Genomic DNA, 21,400 nt, shown 5'->3' on the forward strand with positions numbered 1-21,400 from the left:
TTTAGCTTAAATATTTTTTGATTTCACACATTCATTCGACTGAAATCATTCAGCAGTTGGATTCCTTTTTTTTGGATCCTCGGTAGACAGCCCATAGTCCCGTTACTTCTCACCATTTTTGTAAAAGAAAAATCTTAAAATAATGTTGAAACTCACCTTATTATGTGCAAAAAATGTGTATTTTATTTTTTAATTAATGACCAAAATTAATTTTCGTTAAACTATAAGCATGCGAACAATGAAGATAAAATGATCAGTAGATCACAGCCATAAATGGGAGAAATTAACATAAAGAAAGAAAGAATATTAGTAGTTTTGCTTTCGATTGCTCAAAAATATTGAAATATGTAACTTTAAGCCCAACCGCCTTTTTAAACGAGGAAATTTTTGGGATTTTCTAATTATATATATGTATATATTGTCGACAATTAAATTGTAAATTAAATTGAAACTAAGAGTCTATCTTGGAAACGTGTTGCTTGTGGTGAGCCCAGGCCTCTTTGAACTTGCGCATCTTGCCGAGGATCTTATCCATAACTAAGCTTTGGTTTAAATTTAGGAAATCCTGTCGCATCTCAGGCCATTCAATAGCCTTGTCTGTGACTGCAGAGCAGCTCTCTGCAACCATTTCTTTTGGTTCTGTATGGGTATTTGGGCTAGATTTATAGTATTTATACTGATCGAGCTTTGAGAGCACTTCGTGGACATGGTAAAGACCGCTGCTCGTTTTGTCATGGACAAATCTTATCCGGGGAACTTCGCCCATAAGATGCAGCTGTGCAAGCTCATGCTGCAGCTGGCCGCTCAAACGATTCAGCTTCTCCTCGATCACGTCGTTCGCCTGCCCGTCCTTGCCCAGCCAATACACATTGATTCGTGTAAAGTCACTGGTGATTTTTACATACGAAATCTGTACGCCTTGGCCAACGATCGAATCGGCCACTGAACCGTTGGCCAAAATATCCGTTATGTTGGTCATGAACACCTTATTCAGTACGGACATGCGGCGATGGTTGTCCGGGGCGGAGTGCGAATGAGGTGTTCCGAACTTTAAGGCGTGAGTCGATTTTTGGTATCCAGTGCTGCTTGGAGCATTTGCATCGGGCGATGGGTACCAACGGCTATTGCTGCCCTTTATCCGATTTCCGAACAATGAGCTAAATATTTTGCCCTGACGCGCCAAGTTGTCCTTCTTCGTCTTGGTGCTTTTGTTTCGTGAAAGCGCCTGGTGGTACACATTATTAAATCCAGAGTTGCTAGCTTGTAACCTCAAAACACGAATGCCTAGCATTTAGTCCAGTTGCATCAATTCAATTTCCTAGATTAGGTAAACAGAGTGTGACCTACGCTGGATCGTCAGAGTTTACCAGAGAACATGAATAAACATCGATATAATAAGGTATTCCCACAGAGCCCATTCATCATCATCATATGTGCGGTGGTCTAAGAGCGTTCACTAGCCGATAAATGATTTTTTTAAATTTACCAGTTACAGGTGCTCTGCTTTTCTTTTACCGTTTGGTAAGGAGCTTGATTGGGTAAACTAAGTTATTGGATTGCTAATAAATATATTTATTAAAAATTGAATGTCAATATATATGGCGTAAGAAGAACTTTCTAAAAAATAAGCTCTGAAAATTACATTTAACTTAAAAATATTAACAGCATAAAAATTATGTGAAAGGAACTTCTGACAAATAATGTTTGACATATGATCATTAAAAAATATAACAGCCTATGGGGTTCCAATGGTATGCGGACATCTGCAGTTTACACGATATTCAACATTTTTATTTTAAGTCCAGAAGTTTATATTTACCTGTTTTGCTCTTTAAAAAAAACAAACAATCTAAACTATATTATAGACTCTACCATATCAGCTGTTGTTGGATACCGACAGTAGAGTTAATGTTTCATTCGCTCAAAAATTCCCACCGTTCCCGCACGATATTTGCAGTGAGAATAACACATAATATTTACATTGGTAGTTGACAACATGCGTCCATCGCTACTGCCGATTACTTTTCAGTAATGAAAGACCTTTAACCTACTAAAATCATTGTCACAATTTTCATTGGTAGTTCGCATATTTGTAAATACGGATAGTTCCAAAAGGTCAGTATTTCTAAGAAAAACTTATCAATCGTATGTTAAGTCATTCACGTGTGGAAAGGTTTGAACATATGAATATGAAAATAAACGCTCTCGCAAGATACGGATAAAAGGTAAGCCGATAAAATTTACATTGCAATCAAATATATGTATACATACATTTATATATATATTGGTTCATTACTTATGCGTTTATATTTACCTTCTTTTTGGATACTAACCAAATGCGACTACATACATTTATGTACTTGTATATGTACGGATGATCATGTACTTACGGCAAAATGTACCTTCTTCAAATGATGATGAAAAAGCGTAGGTGGATGTGCAATATATAAATCCGCGTACAACATAACAAGGAGATAATTAGTTTTCTACAAGATGGAATCTAAAACAGATCAATTACCAAATCCCGTCTATGACAAGGAAACCGAAAATGTTCTCAACAACGAAGATTCTTCATTTCTGGCAAATATACTACGTGAAATCTTGTATAGTCCAATGAACTTGGCCCTGTTAGCAATAATCTGCTTCTTGGTCTACAAAATTGTTCGGGATCGCACTGAAGTACCATCTGCAGGCGTTGCAAAACCTGTTGAAGAAGGACTTCCCAAAATTCGCCGCGATTTCACTGTAAGCGAATTGCGCCAGTACGATGGAAATCAACCAGATGGTCGCGTTTTGGTCGCCGTCAACGGAAGTGTTTACGACGTAAGCAAAGGACGACGATTCTACGGGCCAGGTGAGTTTAACACAAAAGTCCATAAATTTAAAATCAAACCGTATCTCTTTGTTTTCCCCTAATAAATAAACATTTATAAAAAACGAGGTTAGCTAAAGAAGTAAAAGTAGAAGTAAATATATATACAATTGTAGCTGTAGGAAAGATATTCATACCAGGATGGCAAGCCTGAAAACAGTCATACCTTAATTTATGTGCATTTTTATTGAAAAGCACCCAAGATATGCCAATTTAGTCGCTTTGAACCTAAGGTTAATCCGAGCATTCCTAGGGTAGCTGTATAGTATGGTCTTCCGATTTCAATAAAATTATATTATTTTAACCATTAACATATTCATAAATTACACCTATTCTTTTCAATCTCGATCTGCGATATGCAAACGAAAACACGATTGGAAATTTCAATGCCGAATTGCCTTGTAATGGTGAATTAGAATATTTTTGTTTGATTAAATCAAGGCTCATAAAATGTCTCCTTAAAAAAAAAATTAAAAATGAATTTGTTTTTAACCTGCTGCATTAAAGCCATAGAGTGCGAGCAGAAAGCATGCTTCGTGTGACGTAGATGCGCAGAAAGAGCCTAGTGTAGCGCACTTGATTGTGTGATTGTACTATCGCGGTCGTGGGCCCTTATCCTTATCAAATGAAATCATTTTTTGATTGCTTTTGCCTTTCAGGTGGTCCCTACGCTATGTTCGCGGGAAGAGATGCATCCCGGAATTTGGCAACATTCAGCGTGGCTTCAAATGATAAAGATGATTACGACGATTTGAGCGATTTAAGTGCACTAGAAATGGATTCTGTTAAGGAATGGGAAATGCAATTTAAGGGTAACTAGCTCACATGTCCGCCCTAATAACTACATAGTTAAAGTACATTTTTATTTGAATTTAGAAAAATATGATCTGGTTGGCAAGCTTCTGCGTAGGGGCGAACAACCCACCAATTACGATGATGATGAGGACGATGAGAATGTTAACAGTGATGAAACCGCTGCTACAAGCGATCAAACCAACAGCTTGAGGAATCGTCTACCCAAGTCGAAAACTGAGACTGATGACACTAATCAAGAAAGTCACGTTCTAGAGGGCAACAATGCAACCATAAACAACGCACAAGATGAACCTGTTTCCACTGATTGTTAGCAAATCCCAGTTTTTTGTTTTGCTCTTGGATGTGGCTGTAATAGTTTATTTTCGGTTAGAAACACAACAAAACTAAATTGCATTTCCGACTCTTGATTCTGCCGCTGCTCCTCTGAAATTGAGAACAAGACCTATTTGGAAAACACATAAAAACAAACATCCCAAATTGAGCTCAGCAAACAAGGCATTAAATTTATTATGAACATTTGAAATGAATTTAAAAAGATGCAATGGTTTTTTTTAATCTTATTCTTAGAGTGCAGCCTTGAAAAAGCTATAGTTGTTACTATATTTCACGTTGTGATGTGATCTTGTTCCATATATTGTAGTAGTATATTCATAAAATTGTAACGGAAATTATAAAATTATTTAAGGAGGAGGCCAATGTGTGAGGGTATGGGAGTCATTTTCGTGGCAATATAAATTTAAATGTAACTATATTTGAAATACAAATTAAATACTAAAATGTCTTTCACTTCTTATGGATTGAAAAATAAGGAATTTTAAATTAAAATAAGAAGGAACGCTTAAGTCGACTTGACTATTTTATACACGTCAACACAAGCTAATGTGTTGCAATTTTTAAAGTGGTAAGAAATTTTACTTAAAACTGCTGGGTAAAAAAATTGCCATAAATTCAATTAATTTCAGAGCTACATCTTTTGTGTTAAATATTTTTGGACTAATATCCAATATTAGAGAATTATGGCAAAAAGCAAAAATATAACGGCAAAGACTTTTCGACCTTATTTTTCGTAATCAGGACCCCAAAAAATATATATCGGATCTTTTTGGCACCTAAAGGCAAGTGTGACCATGTATTTTTAAACTCAATTAAACATCATATATAGTTGTCTCTTTCTACGGTTCAATGAAGCTGTCAATGGATAAGACAAAGATCGAAATGTTATAACTATATTATGATTTTGAAAAAAGTGGCTCTGTGGGAACACCAGTCCACCATCCCAATCCCAACCGTTTCGCTTGGACGGACTCAGAGGGAGCGAACCGATAATTTTGCTTGGCTAAAAGTTCCAATCCTTCCAGGAGATGCTTTTTGTGAAATGTTCGGTCTAAGCTCTGTTTCCACTAGAGCAATAACATAGCTTTTATTAGCAAGAAATCAGTTTTTGACCACCTTTAAGCACAGTCAAATAGACTTTAACTTATACTTTCACAAGTTTAATGTTCGCGCAAAATAGTTATTCGTATTCTAGAAAGTAAAAAAAAACCGTTTATATTTACCAAATAATATAAGACATGTTATATTCTAATAATATATTTTTATAAATTCAATTATTTCTATGTTTTTTTTTTAACAGCCAGACCACTATATGTATTTGAAGAGCTCAATATATGTTTAACTGACCACCTAGAATTAGCCGCGAATTGTCGAATACCCAAGGGCAAGTGAAAGGGAAGTAAAAGCCAATAAAGGCAATTTTTATCGCTCTTTTAAACACTATAATTGGTGCTAAGACTTAGTTTGGGCCATTGTTGGGTTTTAAGATAATCAGAAAACACCAGTTCAAGCGCTGATTGCAGCTAAACTTGATCGAAGATTTTAAGGAAGTTTATTTTAAAATGTTATCAATTGATCATTTTTGATATAGTTTTTTGTTTTACCCTAAAATATTAAGAAGTTTTTTTTATTGAATTGGAATCTCGTTGCACGCAACATTTTCATCCATCTTTTGTACTTTTTCATGCATAGCATGTATTTCAATAATATTTAATTAATTTAAAATTTTATTTTATTTAATTCTTATTTCAGAATAAGAATATATATTCGATAAGCCCAATTAAATAACTTAAATTATATCATTAATGTCAAAAGCCATTTGTTTAAATAAATATACTGTCCTAGGATTTATCATCTGTTAGCCACTGCAAGCAAACCAATGCATCTTCCATTTTTATTTTAATGTATGATATATATTAACGACAATCTTTCAATTTGTGTAGTTGGCTACAATTAATTGCAACTCCATTTAAGCTGTTTTGCTTCTTTGCCCTATTCCATATACATCAAAAATATACAAAAAATAAGTAAAAATAAATGATTCATAAAGGTTGTACTTTTGTCGCACGCGACAACTTCAAAATTAATGCACTGCTATTTTTTTTTAATTGTTCTGTTGTTAAAATAAATGTTAGTACCCAAAAGTTGTATGCTCATTGGTCAAAAACCTTAGATGCACTGACCAAATATGCTATTTTCACTGTTGCACACAGCAGCGATAGAAACGGAAAGCTGATAAAAAATTCTCCGTCACTATGAATTGTCTCGCCTATTTTTTAATATTTTTTGAGTATAAGATTTAAGAATACGAATCAAAACAAAATTACAAGAAAAATGTTCAAAACAGAGCTTTCACACTTGTTCGACTTTGCTTGGAAATATTTCAAAATGTGTTGAGTAAAGGCAAAATTAACTTTTATTAATCAATTACCTGTAAAACTATGTGAAAAGACTTTGACTTTTCTGGAGAAATACATAAATATTTCTAGATAGTCTTGAAATGTACAATATACAATAGCTTTTTTTATTTATAAAATTATATGGATTTTCCGAATGTTTTATTTTAATATTTTCCAGAAATATTTCAAAACAAAACAGCTGTTCCCTTGAATTTCACGGTTTTGAAATTTCTGGCCTCATATTCGCGAATGCGCATCTTTATGAATGCGCAATAACGCGACAACAGTGGAAGCCCGCCGTTGTTTCGATAGTTCTTAACAGTGTTATCCCCTTGAAAGTGATTTTCAGAAGTTATCGAAAAAATTGTCCGTCTCTGAGAGACTATGTGTTGGTTCTTTGTGGTTAACAATTTTTCGGAAAATAATATTGAATTTTATGTAAAATATACATAATAGGCGTGATGACAGTTAGTCTTAAACAGATGCAAATTCAGTCCTGATTGCCGATTGCCTGTACGGAAACTGTTACGCGTAGTTATGTGTGGAAGATGTACGAACAATCGCACACAGCCCACAAAAAGTCGTCGTCTTTTGTATGTACGTGCTGTGTACGCTGCTGCTAACGACGCTGCGCTGTCTGTTACCGAGTACACAACATGTAGGGACGACACTATGTCGACGGCAAGGCAATCGCAATTAGAAAAGTGTAAGCGAGATGACTATTGCTGCTGCTGCTGCTAGAGACATTGTGCACAGCCTCATACATATACAATGCTAACTAGCGCGCGAGCGCTCTCGCCGTTGCGGCAACGACATTGTCAACTATAGACGACACAGGCAGAAGCAGAAGCATAGAGAAAAAAAACCGAACCGAACAGAAGTACCTCCCATCTGCGTATATCGTATGTGAATATATGTACATATGTACGTACATGTACATACGACTACGACGATTTATATGCACGTACAAATGGGCATATATGTGTGGTGTGTTGTGTTGTGCATATATATTTGAAGAAGAGTATATGACGAATGATGAGTGCTAGACAAAATAAATATGGACTATTTTCGGTGAATTCTCAAATCGGCGATTTTTTTTTTTTATATGTTTCCTTCTGTTTTGTGTAATTCTGCTGACCTGAAAAGTGTGTGTGTGCTGTTTGTTATAAAGTGTGTGCAGAATTAAATATTATGTATGTGTGTGTGTGTGTGTGTGTGTGTGTGTACAGCAAAAAGCGCAACTAATTGGAATAGGGAAGTTTGTGCTTAAACTTGTAATTTAATTTTAAATATTTTTTTGTGACTTGGCGACTAAATTAAATTTATCGACATGCTAAACTGAGGTGACGACCACCGGTGCAAAAATATTAACAAAAAAAAAAAAAAAAGCAAAAGCAAAGTTTAGCAGTGAGCGCACAGGTCACAAAATAACAATAACTTCAAAACAGTCGGCGCAGCATCGATTTTTTCAAAATACACGCGATTGAATTGAATGTGAATGGTTGGCCAAAAAAAAAAAAATAAATAACAAAAAGGTGCACCAGCCATCCAAATATCCAAAAGCAAATAGCAAATAGCAAATATCAAATACCGACTACCCAATACCCAACACCCAATAACCAATACCGAAAACCAATATTTGAAAGCTTTCGCCTTATCGCTGGTCTAGAGCCCCAAAAGCAGAGCCGAATGCATTGGAAAAGGTTTGGTCCAGATGACATTGCCGTGGCTACTCCAGATATACATAATAATAATGTTCGTCGATACTTTGTATTCCCAAGGAACTGAACCACAACCAGAACCAAAAGCCGGACCTGGAGCATTGGTGTAATTCATTGGAAGCTTACACGCAAAAGAAATGGACACATCAAATGCCAGCAGCGCTAAATCAAAGACGTCTGCGTCGGCCAGCAGCAGCAGTAGTATCAATGGATTGGGACTAGGATTGGGAGCTCAAAACAAGCATATATCGTCGCAGGAGAACGCCAACGTTGCTGGCCAGGATGACAAAAACGATGCCCAGATCCAGACCCCGTTGGCAGCATCAGCAGGAGCAGCAGGAGCAGCAGCAGCGGCAGCGGCGGCAACAGCAGCCGGAACAGTCCTGACGGTAGTCGGTCACGACCGGAATTCGAGCAAGAGCACTGCTCCACAATCGGCACTGCTGCACCTTCCTCCGCCAACGGCCACCGCCTTAGTTAGCCACCAAGCAAGTGCCAATATCTCGGAGCTGCGGGCACGGCCATCATTCGTATCAAATACCTCAACGACGGAAGGCAAACCGATGGCCATACCCTCGGAATCGGCCTCCTCCACATCGGAGCCCAGCTGCCCGGCTGTGGTCGCCGCGTCGATGGCTTCCAGTGCCTGTGACTTTGACTCCGACACGGAGCTCTCGATTGTGGCCGCCGCAGCGGCGGTTTCGGCCGCAGCCGGCATAGATGCCAGGTCGCCCACATCGCCCACGCCCTCCGCTGCGTCGACAATAATGCCCGCCCTGAGTTCCGCTGCCGGAGGAGGCACTGCAGCCTCCCTCTCCCTCGCAACCATGGCCGGCAGTCAGGGCGGTGGCGGGGGATTTGGGGCAGGATCAGGAGCTGTCGGAGCCGGCAATACGAACGGGCACACCACCTCCAGCAGCAACAGCACTCACCTTAGTCTAAATGCCAAGCAACAGCGGCAGCAGAAACGTCGGCGGGAACGTGCCCAGCGTTTGCAAGCGGAACGCGACAGTCGATGCAATGCCAGTTCGCTCAGCGGCGGCACATTCATTGCCGGATCCGTGGGGGTCAGTGGCATGAGTGCAGCCAGTGGTGTGAATGCAGCCGGAGGAGTTGGAGGAGCAGGTCAGGGTGGCCTCATCACGCCGAGCGGCGGCAACGGCGGCAACGGCGGCGGTGGATCATCATCGGTGGCCATCGGGAACGGTTTGGCGGCAGGACCTGGCAACAATGGCATGATCTATCACATCAATAGCGCTGGCAGCATGGGCGAGGACAGCAACAACTCCAATGGCAACTTCACCAGCAGCAGCAATGGCAGCAACAATCTGCTGCCCCCCACAGATAGTATTGCATCGTTACTCCTGAATCCACCACATTCCCCCGAGTGCAACTCGGGCCTAATGGCCACGCCTAGTGATAGCGAAGGGGAGTCGCTGGACGAGGACCTGCTGTCGACGTCGTCCTCGTCGACGCTGCTTTTGCCACGCGACAAGCCGCCGCCTCGACCACCACCTCCAGTTCGAAGAAAGTTGCCACGATCTCCCGTACTGGAAGAGGAAATCATCGATGGATTTGCTATACTGGAGTTCAAGACATACGAGGATCTTGAGGTATGTTTTTCTGTCTACTCAGTTTGTCTAAAATAATTGAATGTCTTCCCCATTAACAATAGTTTGCCATCAAGTTGGGACAAAAACGCAAGGAAAAGCGCCTTTCTGCATTGGACGAGCTAACTTGTACCTACAGTATAGAGGAAATGAAAATTCCAAAGGTCATCGATACGGGCCAATCGCAGCAAACATTGCGTGTCACCAGCCTGTCCACGTTGACTGTAACCAACAACAACAACAACAACAATAACAACCTGAAGGAAAACCCACAGCCTCTTCACCGTGGTGGCAATGTCATTGGCAGCAATATCAACAATATGGCCAGCAATGGTCCAAATGCAAACAGCAATAGCAACAGCAGCATGGCTAACGTGGTGTATCTGTTGCCATCTGTGAACATTGGATCGGTTTTGGAGACGGAAACCGAACCCATTGACCGGAATCATTGGCGATCCGAATATGGGCAACAGCAGGACCAAATGCAATCCGACAATAGCGCAAACAGTAAAAGTAATATGATTAGTGATGATAATCAAATTAACAATAGTAGTCACCAAATAAATCACGCCTCCAACCAATCAAACAAACAAGCGGACGCTGCCTGCAATGCGGCCAAGATGCAAGTGAACAACAACAGTGCAACTAGTACCAGATTTTTGGAGAACGACAACGATTCACTCATGTTGGATATAAGCCTGCCATCGCTGGGCGTTGGTGCGGCCGCATCGCATAATCATGACCACATCGATGTGGCCATGATTCACGCCAGTTGCACTGGCAGCGACACCAAAAAATCTCACAACTCCCCCGCCACAAGTAACACCGTTGACCAATTGCATTCGACAAAATCGCTGCCCTCGCTCCAGCTCAATAATTTAATATCAAGTGATCTTACCGCAACTGCAAACGCAAATGCAAGCGCAAATGCAAATGCAAACGCAAATGCAAACTCAAACAATAACCACCTGAGTGTAGGCAAACTTGGATCGCAATCGGCACAGGTCGTAAAGGTGAGTTCTAAAGTGTGTTCCAGCAAACGTTTTTCCCCAACTATTATTATTATTATTATTATTTGTAATCTTTAGAAATCGAACGGGCTGGAGAACATCGAAACCGTCACGACATCTGCGACCTGCCGCTCGCTGGAAATTCAGGAACTTTCTAATGCACCAGCGCAGGGTTTTGGGGCCAGTGGCAGTATAAAAAAGGAGAACGAGCAAAGTGATCTTTTAAATGACGTAAGCACACATACTTTCAATCAAATACATTTTCGATTAACAATGATCCTCAAATGCCAGGCTTCAATTAATTGTAGCAGCAACAGCAAAGGAAATAATATCGTAAGTACATATTATTTGGTACATTTTATAACATTATAACTAACATTTATTTTTTCTTTTTAGTGTGATAATGTCAGCAATGATAAAAAGGTATGTTTACATAACTTACCAACAACTGGCTGTTCAGCGAAGTTTTAAAAATCTTTTTTTTTTTTTTTTTTAATTTTGATGTTTTTAGAACATATTTTTTTTTGAGCTTGATTTGATTTTTACTTGTAGCATTGTTTCAATAGTTTCCTTTTTTTCTGAAAAACTTTTTTTACTTGGGATGTACTCTAAGCAATCTTTTACTATGATTAGTTAAGCAAAGTTAAAGATTTTGTTTTCGGTTGAATCTCCGTTTACTTAAATGTACAAATGTTCAACATTTTTATTGACAACTAATTTGTGCCGCATTTTGCAACAGAAAGTGTGCAAGTTTAAATTATTCTAAACCGGGAGGTGCTAATTTAAAGATATACATGATCTTCAATATAGTTAGTGTACTGTTAAATGTAAATGTAGTGTTAATGTATACTACATACTTATTGTATATCGTATACTAGCTATTAATTTAACAAGATTTATTTGGTTAATGGGGACGAATTAGAAAACTATACCTAGATGTAATTTATTGTCAATTGTAGGAACTAGACAAAACTAGTTGGTTTTGATAGTGTTTTAGTTTTCATTTACAAAACAAATGTAAGAAAATTATGTTGTTTATTGAGTCTAAAAAGCTATCTTTACCATCAAAAATGGAGTTGTGGGCGTGGCAAATGTTTGTAATAAACTAGAACTTTCTATATTCAATTAAATAGCTTTTTAAGTTTTTGAGACCTCCATGTTCATGTCGCAGGAAAATTAAAAAACATTTCTACAAAAAAAGTGATATTTAAATCAAACACATTAGGACACAAAGTGTAGCATACTTTTTCTGTGCAACCTTTTTTTTATATTTTTAATGTTGATCTAAATTTAATAATTTAATAATTAATATTAATTTAATAATTTAATTTAAATTTAATAAAACATTTTTTTTATTACAGATTTCTTTTATGATTTTTACTTGATATGATTTTGATCCTAATCCTTATTACAATGTCCTTGACAAAATTATCTTCTGTCTCTCTCTTTCCGATGCTTAGATATAAATGTTTATCGAGATATTTCAAACCCTTTTATAAAAAGATATTCTAATTCAAAATGCTAAAATCCTATCACCAAGATTGATATCAGAAGATAATAATTGGAATAACAAATGCCTAAAGTCTAAAAATACGCAATATTTCTATTAAGTAATCAAGTGCCTTGACTGTAATTCGGAATTTTGTTTAATATTTTACATTTTATTCCACTCCAATATGATAATAGCCTAGATAAAAGATCCAAAATGCCAAAGTAGCATTCTTTATAATGAAGAAATATTATTGTCTTCCCAACCTTTTTTCTTTAAACAAATAGTTTAAATATAGTTTTAAAACTAGGATTTAAATGTAGTTAAACTCGGGCTTTTGGACAGTCGACAGTCTCCTAAAGTTCGCGCAAATTCACATTAAATGTTCATAATTTAAATCATAATACATTTTATGCTTGCAGAATTCTGAACAAATATTTGATATTGATAACCCCCCCACGTCTATGAATGTTTCAAATACTTCAACGTGTCAGGATCGATCGACTTCCCGCAAGTTATCCGACCTTCCGCACCATAAGAAGAAGAGTGCGGCGTGTGGAGATAATGGCACCTTTCCGGGAGTACCTTTTACGCCGTCATTGAGCACAGTGTCTGTGGGCAATCCAGAAAGCGATGCAAGTAAAGCTTTAACCATAAAGAACACTTCTGAGAGTAGTATACAAGCCAAAGCGGTTCACGCCGGTGCCTCTGTGTCCACATCTCCGGCGAACGCAGGCGAATCTGGGAACAGAGAGCTTGGCATGCTGCAGAAATCCTCTTCCGAAAAGGCCCATTATCCCAGCTTGTGCGTTGCTCCATCTGTGTCGTCGGTGCAAGTAAGTTACTACCTACCCATTTATACAATATCGCTTGAAAATCGAATCTAATTTTGTTTTCCTTTTCAAATAGTTTCCCAACGTTGGAATATCAGCTGGAAACGAGAAAATCGTGTCAACAGTTGCGTCTGATATTGATCAAAAGATTATGTTTAATACCAAGACAAGTGTTTCAAACGGATTGTCATCAGGGGTGCAACAACGGTCAATTGTTCCATTGATATCTGCTGTGCAATCGCAGTCGCAATCGCCAGCTACAGCAACACTAAGCAGTCCATTTAGCGCACACATTGCAACACCGAATGCTGGATTATCGTTATTGACTTCGGCTTCAAGTGTGATTCTAGGCAGCAGCATAAAATCAAATGATAACTTTGCAAGAAGTAACAACACCAGCAGCAGCACCAGCAGCAGCAACAACACCAACAACAACAACAGTAACAACAACAACAACATTGGAAGTTCAAACAGTCAGGGAACAATATCAACGGTCGGTGGATTGTCTACAGGCTCGGAAACAGCGAAAATCAGTTCAGTTGCAATCTCCTCACCGCCCAATCCCATTGTTAATGGCTTCCTTAGTGTTTATCCGCCTGCAACGATTGCGACATCGTCGGTGACAACGAGTACGTTGCCACGTGTTTCGCCCAATGCAGCCGCCGCCAATAAACTAGTGCCACCGGTATCCACATCCATTTCGATAAACACAAACTATGTGGGAATTTCTGGTGGCACAACGTCAGCTTCCGGTATGGGAAAGGTGGTCTTCGGCACGGGCGGCAATGCGATTGTCGGCACGGGATCTCCGTTGCTTTTTCCAGGAGCACCACCAGCCCCCATTTCTCATGTTGCCACTGGCGTGCCAATGATCATCCAAGCCCCTCCGTATCGAGCACCCTACACGAACTACCCCCTCTACACGCCATACAGCGGCCTGACGCACGGGTCGTACCTGCCTCCAGTATTGCCGGTTGCCACCTCCAACATGCCGCCCACACAGCTCCGCAGCTCGGACAGTCGCAGCAGTCGTGAGTCGCCGGCAGCGCCTTCGATGAAGCCAGCTTCGTCGAATATCGCACTGAATGTCTCGATGACACCGACCATCATGCGATCCATCACGCCACTCAACAATAGCTGTGCAATATCCAGCGGTGCATCGCAGCCCGTTGTGACCGTCGTCCCTTCGGCGAACTCCAGCGCCGCCCTTTCGCTGAGCAACTCCCAGCACATGACCCACTCCCATCATGTGCCAGTGTATGCGACAGGTGCGTTCTCCTCTGCGGCGGCCGGGACAAGTACACCGAACTCCTCTGGACTCTCTACGCTGGCAGTGACATCGCTATCCACGTCGGCTGCTCCACAACCACCGCACTTCCCGCCGGCCACCCAGATGCACTCACAGAGTGCAAATTTCTCATCGGTGTCGCACTTGCTGACCACGCACTCAATGCCAGCGCAAAACCAGCCCTTGGTGCGTTGCGGTAACACATTGTATTCATCGTCTGCCGCTGCCGCTGCCGCCGCCGCCGCTGCTGCCTCCTCCAACTTTAGTGCCAGCCCCTCGGTGCTCGCCGTTCAAAGTCTAACGACAGCGGTCACGTCGAGCTCGTCATCACCATCGACATCGTCGTCATCATCTGTGATCCAGAAGGTTATTTCCCCCAAAGGAGAATCTCCTTGCAACAAAGATCGGGATCCCAGTTACAGGTGAGTAACGCCTATGCAACTATCACCTATCACTCTGCCATGAGACATGGATCACAGACAACGAGTTTTTCATAAAAGACTCGGCATTTAAGTTCGTCTAAATTGATCGGAATAACAGCTCGTAAATAGTAAATAGTAATAGTAATATAGTCCGATGTTGGCTCTTCAACTGTTGGGATGTCAGTAAACTTTGGAAGATATTGTCATAACAAAATTGCGGCAAACATCACAAAACAAACATTGCGTTGGTAATATAAATATTATAAAAACCAAAAATTTAAAACAAAATGGTTTTGGGACACCAGCGAGATTTCATTTTGCGAGTGGAATAAAGTTGAAAGTGATTTCTAGCTTAGACCATCTCAGGGAATGTCAATGTTTGTTTTAAACCAAAGTGAATTAACCAAATTTGAACTTTGTAATTAAGGGTGACCCTTTTCGTGTAATAGGGACTATGAATTACTATTCGGGGATTGGTTAATTCCGAAAAGGGGCCTATACACATGGAAGTCGGATTAAAGTTAAATAGTTCGCATTGCTTTCATCTTACTATCCATCGCTTGCAAGGATCTTTATCTTTTGGTATATTTAATTGCCTGAAATGACAAAATAGAATAAAAGTAAAACCTTTAACTGATCACTTCTTGACAGCTTTATTGAATTTTAAATAATTGTCCAAATTAAACGTTTGGCAAACTCAATCAACGTATATACACAGCTGTCTAAGCAATTTGTTTACTGTGCTTAAATGTGTATAACATCTATACATCTAATACTATCAAAGACAAGGCTTAGGGGAAATATACATCTAACTATAACACATGATGGTTTAGAGTCGATTGATATTAACACCGGTTGAAATTTCTTCTTTTATTTCGCAGTACAAATATCAGGTCCCACGGTGCACCAGCAATATTGCCTGTCGTGTCCCAAGGCATTGGTCTGGGCACGTCGTTTTGCGGCATCCCCCCAAGTCAGTATGGAGGTACAGGTGCCTCAGTATTATCCTCGAGCTCTCCAATGACGGCATTGGGCAATCTCCCCTCCTACTCCTCGAAGGCGGCACTATGGCTGAAGTACACATGCAATGCCCACTTTGGAGTCAATTCGGTGAACTAACAGTTTGTGTTTTCACTTGCAGCTCATCTGCCAACGCTGTGGTGACGTCCTGTGCTTCCGCCACGCCCATTGTGTCGAGCGGAAGTGCCCGTCCGACGCCTCCGCTCTCGAACTGCACCAGCATGGGCATTGGCATGGGCATGGGCATGGTGAACCCGGCATCCACGGCGAGATCCTCCTGCAATGCCATATCGCCGCTGTCCATTCCCGCAACTGCTGGCATTCACGTGTCCGCTGCAAATCCCACTTTCCAGTCGGCATCGTCATACTTCCCAGCACCTCTAGCGCCGCCACCATCGTCCCCATCACCAGCCACTTCCTCTGCGGCCATCAACAGCTCCGCCTCGCCCTTCCCGCCAGTGTCCCACTCGATGAGCAGTATTGTAACGACGACGGCGGGGGCTACCACAACGACGGCCTCGTCAGTGACACCGCAGCCCACGGCTGCCGCTATATCGAACACTGTTGCCAGCACACCGCATCCCTTCTCTGCAGAATCGCTTTTCCAGCCCAGCAAAAGTAAGTCACTTGGCATTTGGACAAGAGGATCTAAAACAGTATGACCCACACACCACTTTTGCAGATGATCAAGCCGATTTGCTGCGGCGCGAGCTGGACAGCAGGTTCCTGGACAGATCTGGCTTAGCCGTAACCCCCACACCGCCATCATCGACATATTTACGAACCGATCTCCAGCATCAACAGCACGCACACGCACTGCATCAGCACCCGCAGCTGCTTCCGCCAGCATCAGCATCAGCCTCAGCCTCATCCACGCCCCTAACAGCCGTGCCGCCCAGCTCTGGACAAATATTTCCCCCGCCATTGTTCAAAGATCTATCCAAAATCTCGTCCGTCGATCCCCAGTTCTATCGCACTGGCATGGGCCTGCCAGCGGGCGGCTACAGTGGCTACACCTCGGCGGGACTCCTGCACAGTGGCTTGGGTGGGCCAACGCCGTTCATGCCTCCCAACCATTTGACATCCTTTGCCCCCAAGGTAAGAGCTACATTTGTAGACCCTCGTGGCACTCAAACAACATTATTTTACTAACTTTACTTAGCTAAATGATAAGGCATAAATTGGGTGCTTAAACTTATATACTCTGCTCTGCAGTTAGTATTATAGCTTACATTAAATTATATAAAGTTTGTTTCTAACTCGAGGTCAAGAGTCGCCATAAATGTAAATTAAGGTCTTTTAGCCAATCTCGATAAGAACGAGATGATAATTTACTCAATTTAAAGATTGATTTTCAACATTAAATTTACTTAATTTCACTGTGATTTGAAAACTACATTCCGATTAATGTTTGCATAAGGTCCGTGGTTCAAGTGTAAATGAACTTTTAAATAGACTCTTGATCTCTGGTTTACAAACCTTTTCACTGCCTACCTATTAGAAATGAGACAAGTTAAGTTATCTTAAATATTTTAAAAATGTAAACAATTGTGTTTGCCATCCGAAAATAATAAAACTAGTTGTTTTTTCAATGAACTATTTTTATTTGAATTGTAATGTATGCATCCCTTTTAATTGTTTTTTTATTTTTCCATTACAGAAAACTGGTCGTTGGAATGCCATGCATGTTCGTATTGCGTGGGAAATCTATTACCACCAAAACAAGCAGAGCTCTGAGAAGACAGGATTTCCGACGGCGTCATCGAGTGCCCAATCGATCAGCGCGCCCATTCCTCCGGGCAACCTGATCAGTGGAGGAGCTGGTGGTCTCGCCAGTGGGACCAACCCGCCGGTTAACAATGTGGCAGCCATCCCTGCGGTCGGAGGTGGTGTCCTAGTCTCAAATGGGCCTGCCTCTGTGCTTGGTATTAAGACAACGCCACAACTGGGTCTCAATACCACACCGCAGCACATTCTCCATCGGCCGGGTGAAATGCCGCCGTCAGCAGCATTCGCCGGTGGCTTGCCAGGTCGATTGGCGTTTGAAACGTCTCCCTTGGCAGCGAGTTTCATTGGAGCTCCTCCTAGTCATATAGGTGGGTAGAGAGTTGCTTAATATCCTAGAACTTCGTCAAATAACTATGTTCTTGTCTACAGGAACCGCAGTTTCCCCCTTCGGACGCTATGGTAATCCGTTTGGCTTCACAAGCCTAACACATTTTGGTGGACACTTGGACTCGTGGAGGTAAATAACTAGTTATTTATGCTAAAGTTTAATAGTAAGTCGCTGTGTAACATGACTGAAAAGTACTGGGTCTTGATGAATTACCTTTGTTTCCATAAATGTAAGGTTACATAGTTTTCCTATTAACCATAAAACACAAATTAGAATTTTATTAGTTATCTTATTATTTTACTCGTGAAATTAAGTGGTTATTTTTTACTATAAATATATAGAATGTTGAGTTTCGTATTTATTTTTATAAATTCAAAACAAACAAATATTTAAAGTATTTTTCTACACTTCATAGATAAATTCAAGGTCCATTATGAAGCAAAAGTAATGATTTAAAACAGTTGTGAAGAACATATCCAATTAAACCCAATCAAATGCATGCTTACTTGTTGAAAGAAAAAAACTTAAAGGCATTGTTCTTTTTAAAAATTACTTGAGATTTGTATTTCAACAAAACTATAAAAAATAATAGTTGAGATTTTGTTTTTTATGAAACTAAAATAATCATTAGGTTTTTTATTTGTATAAATCTAAAAAAAAAAATATTTAAAATTTGCCAAATTTTGAAACAAGTTTAATTGCGTAGAGTACATGTTCACTCCCAATTCTTTAGCTCTTTTAGTTGCCAAGATCTTAACTGTAATACACGAATTTCGTTTAATTTATAATACATATATGCATATATATAATACACATATCCATTCCTTTGTAGAACAAACGCAATGCAGCGGAGTGTGGCCGCCTATCATCCCTCCAGTGCTGCGGCATCTCCCAACTGGCCGGTGAAGTCGGATCCCGGCCTGGACAATGCGCGTCGCGAAGCGGAGGAGCGGGAGCGCGAGCTGCGGGACCGTGAGCAGCGGGAACGCGACCGCCAGCGACGCGAGCGGGAGGAGCGGGAGCGCAAGGAGAAGGAGGAGAAGCTGAAGCGGGAGCAACAGGAGCGGGAACGCGAACGGGAACGGGATCGGAAGGAGCGTGAGCGCGAGCGGAGGGAAATAGAGCGTCGGGAAATGGAGCGGGAACGAATGCTGCAACAGCAGCGGATAAACGAGAGCAACAAGCAGGCGGCAGTACAAGCGGCGGCTGCTGTGGCCCCGCCTGTGCGCGATCGCTCGCCTCACCGCAACGTTGGCGAGCTGAACACAGAGATTCGCATCAAGGAGGAGCATCCGCGCACCAAAGACGAGCAGGACGTGATGCTTTTGCGTGCCTCCGCAGCGGCAGTCGGAGTGGGTGTGGGTGTGGGAGTTGGCGGAGATCCCCGCTATCACTCATCCTCGCTGGCAGCCGCTCAGGCCAATGCAGCTGCGGCGGCTGCCCATCATCATCATGCCAACTTCATGGCAGCCAGTCGCCATGGATTACCGCCACCGCCGTCGCACCTCACGCGCACCATGATGCCGCCCACTCTGAGTGTCGGCGGACCGATTGCGCACTTCGGCGCACCAGCGCCGCCAGGCTGGGGCATCGATCCGTTCCGCGATCCCTATCCCATTCTGCGCTACAACCCCATCATGGAGGCTGCCCTGCGACACGAGGCGGAGGAGCGACAGAAGGCGATCAACATCTACGCGGCTCAGTCTGCCGCCCATTTGCGCAGCAAGGAGCCAAGTCCCATTCCGCCGTCGGTCGGTGGTTCCCTAGGTCCTCCGCCGCCCCACCACCGGATGCAAATAGTGACCAGTGTTGGCTCAGCGGGAGTGCCACAGCCACAGCCACCGCCGAGCCAACAGCAGCAGCAACAGCAGCAGCAGCCACAGCTCTCTGGTGGTGTTGGTGGTGCAATGGGAAAGAACTCGGGACCGCCGGCACCAGGAAGCATTCCAGTCCAGCATATGATCAATGTCGACTCCATGGGCCAGCAGACAGTGAGCGCCAAGAAGGAGGCGGACCACACGATGGGCATGGTGGCTAACGCTGGACTCAGCACAGTACCTGGCGGTGTAATTGGAATATCTCCAGTGTCTTCGGTGGCGCCAAGTCGATGATAGGAAAACCAATCGTCGGTCGTAAATCGTCAATCGTCAATAGTTGCACTAAACCAAATGTAAAAGCGAATAAGACAAAGAAATTTGAAAAATTTCGATCACCAGCTCCACCAAAATGTCATCATACGCAGAGTCCCATCCTTATTACCTCCTCCCAGCATCATTTTGAGCCTGAGAGAACACCAATGAATGAAGCGCAACGCTTTTGTAAACTAGAATTCATCAATACATTACATTACATTACATTCATTTGTAAAGTGAGGAGATGCACGATGATAATGATGAACATGATGATGAACATATAGATGAAGATGAAAACGATGATGCAGATGCAGATGAAGACGATGATGAAGACGATGATGAAGATGAAGATGAAGATGAAGATGTTTGTGGCAAACAAAAATCAAATTAAAAGAGGTTAAGACTTCCTTATACTTCAGACCTAGCATTCAACCTAAGCACTGAGTCCCACATTGGCAAAATACTTTCCTCGACCTTAATATGGTCGGTAGCGCGTTGAAGCGTCATAATAAGTAATATGAACTTTACTTATTTTTAATAAAATACAAATACAAATTACATGCATACAAATAAATTTAGGTTCGCAAATTTAGTTTAAGTGTATTTGTATTATTTGTATAATATATATATATATATATAAGCTTAAGAAACAGCCACGAGACATGTTGAGCAAGAAAAGTAATTATAATTTGATTGTACATATACTATATATTATACAAAGAACTCTCATAGTTATATGACATCAACATGCAGCCTATGGAATCCAAACTATCATGCACATGATACATAACTCTATGTATATCAGTGACAGCTTCATTCCCTTTGTGCATTACGTGTTTAAGGAGTAATTATCATATATGCAATTTATGTAAAAATTGATAAAACTAAAAATAGAATCATTACAAAAAACATGTACGGTTTTTCACTGGCTTGATTGAGAGCGGTTAACTGGTTTTTGCTTAGAACAATTTTTTTTTTTTTTTTGTATTCTAGTCTTAATTTAAAAATAATAAATGCTAAACGTTCATCCTGTTTTTATTTTGTATACTTCTACAGCACGCATAATTTATTCGGTTTTTTAAAGAGCAGTATCAAAAGTCAGATATAAGAACTGACTGACCGACTTCAACTAAAATTGGATAGATCTATATTCAAATATATTTGATATAATTTACTCAATCTACAAAAATATAGATTTGATTTGGTCCTAGCTCCACAAAAATGTCGTTTAATTATTGTGCTAGTCACGAATAAAAATCAGAGTTCAACTAATTTTTACAATTACAATTATTTTAAAATTAATACATTTTTTTTTTGTTTTTGTATAATAAAGATATGG

General features: G+C 41.0%; 3 protein-coding genes across 6 annotated transcripts; 2 read left to right on the plus strand and 1 right to left on the minus strand.

Annotated features, from left to right (window-relative positions):
* Nucleotides 1-160: 160 nt before the first annotated feature.
* On the minus strand, nt 161-1,323 carry LOC108134824 (putative ribosome-binding factor A, mitochondrial). Its single transcript, XM_017255278.2, has one exon. The coding sequence runs from the start codon at nt 1,289-1,291 to the stop codon at nt 452-454; it is 840 nt and encodes a 279-aa protein (XP_017110767.1). The 5' UTR covers nt 1,292-1,323; the 3' UTR covers nt 161-451.
* Nucleotides 1,324-2,026: 703 nt separating this feature from the next.
* On the plus strand, nt 2,027-4,465 carry LOC108134935 (membrane-associated progesterone receptor component 1). 3 transcript variants are annotated; one of them, XM_017255456.2, is made up of 5 exons: nt 2,099-2,115; nt 2,174-2,225; nt 2,432-2,854; nt 3,532-3,684; nt 3,749-4,465. In XM_017255456.2, exons 3-5 carry the CDS (start codon nt 2,494-2,496, stop codon nt 3,997-3,999), a joined length of 765 nt encoding a protein of 254 aa, XP_017110945.1. In that variant the 5' UTR covers nt 2,099-2,115; nt 2,174-2,225; nt 2,432-2,493; the 3' UTR covers nt 4,000-4,465. The 3 variants fall into 3 exon arrangements, with proteins under 3 accessions (XP_017110946.1, XP_017110944.1, XP_017110945.1); XM_017255457.2 differs by lacking the exon at nt 2,174-2,225 and having other exon boundaries at nt 2,027-2,115; XM_017255455.2 differs by having other exon boundaries at nt 2,034-2,225; nt 2,427-2,854.
* A 2,402-nt stretch (nt 4,466-6,867) lies between these two features.
* Nucleotides 6,868-20,976, plus strand: LOC108134873 (nuclear pore complex protein DDB_G0274915). 2 transcript variants are annotated; one of them, XM_041708184.1, is made up of 15 exons: nt 6,868-7,126; nt 7,869-8,123; nt 8,202-9,754; nt 9,817-10,764; nt 10,840-10,992; nt 11,053-11,094; nt 11,158-11,184; nt 12,673-13,086; nt 13,160-14,793; nt 15,675-15,869; nt 15,935-16,431; nt 16,496-16,911; nt 17,474-17,909; nt 17,971-18,058; nt 18,762-20,976. In XM_041708184.1, exons 3-15 carry the CDS (start codon nt 8,279-8,281, stop codon nt 20,038-20,040), a joined length of 7,605 nt encoding a protein of 2,534 aa, XP_041564118.1. In that variant the 5' UTR covers nt 6,868-7,126; nt 7,869-8,123; nt 8,202-8,278; the 3' UTR covers nt 20,041-20,976. The 2 variants fall into 2 exon arrangements, with proteins under 2 accessions (XP_041564118.1, XP_017110854.1); XM_017255365.2 differs by lacking the exon at nt 7,869-8,123.
* The last annotated feature ends 424 nt before the right edge of the window (nt 20,977-21,400 follow it).

Source organism: Drosophila elegans, unplaced genomic scaffold (genome assembly GCF_018152505.1).
Source record: "Drosophila elegans isolate 14027-0461.03 unplaced genomic scaffold, ASM1815250v1 contig_149, whole genome shotgun sequence".
In the NCBI taxonomy this organism is placed as follows: Eukaryota; Metazoa; Arthropoda; class Insecta; order Diptera; family Drosophilidae; genus Drosophila; species Drosophila elegans.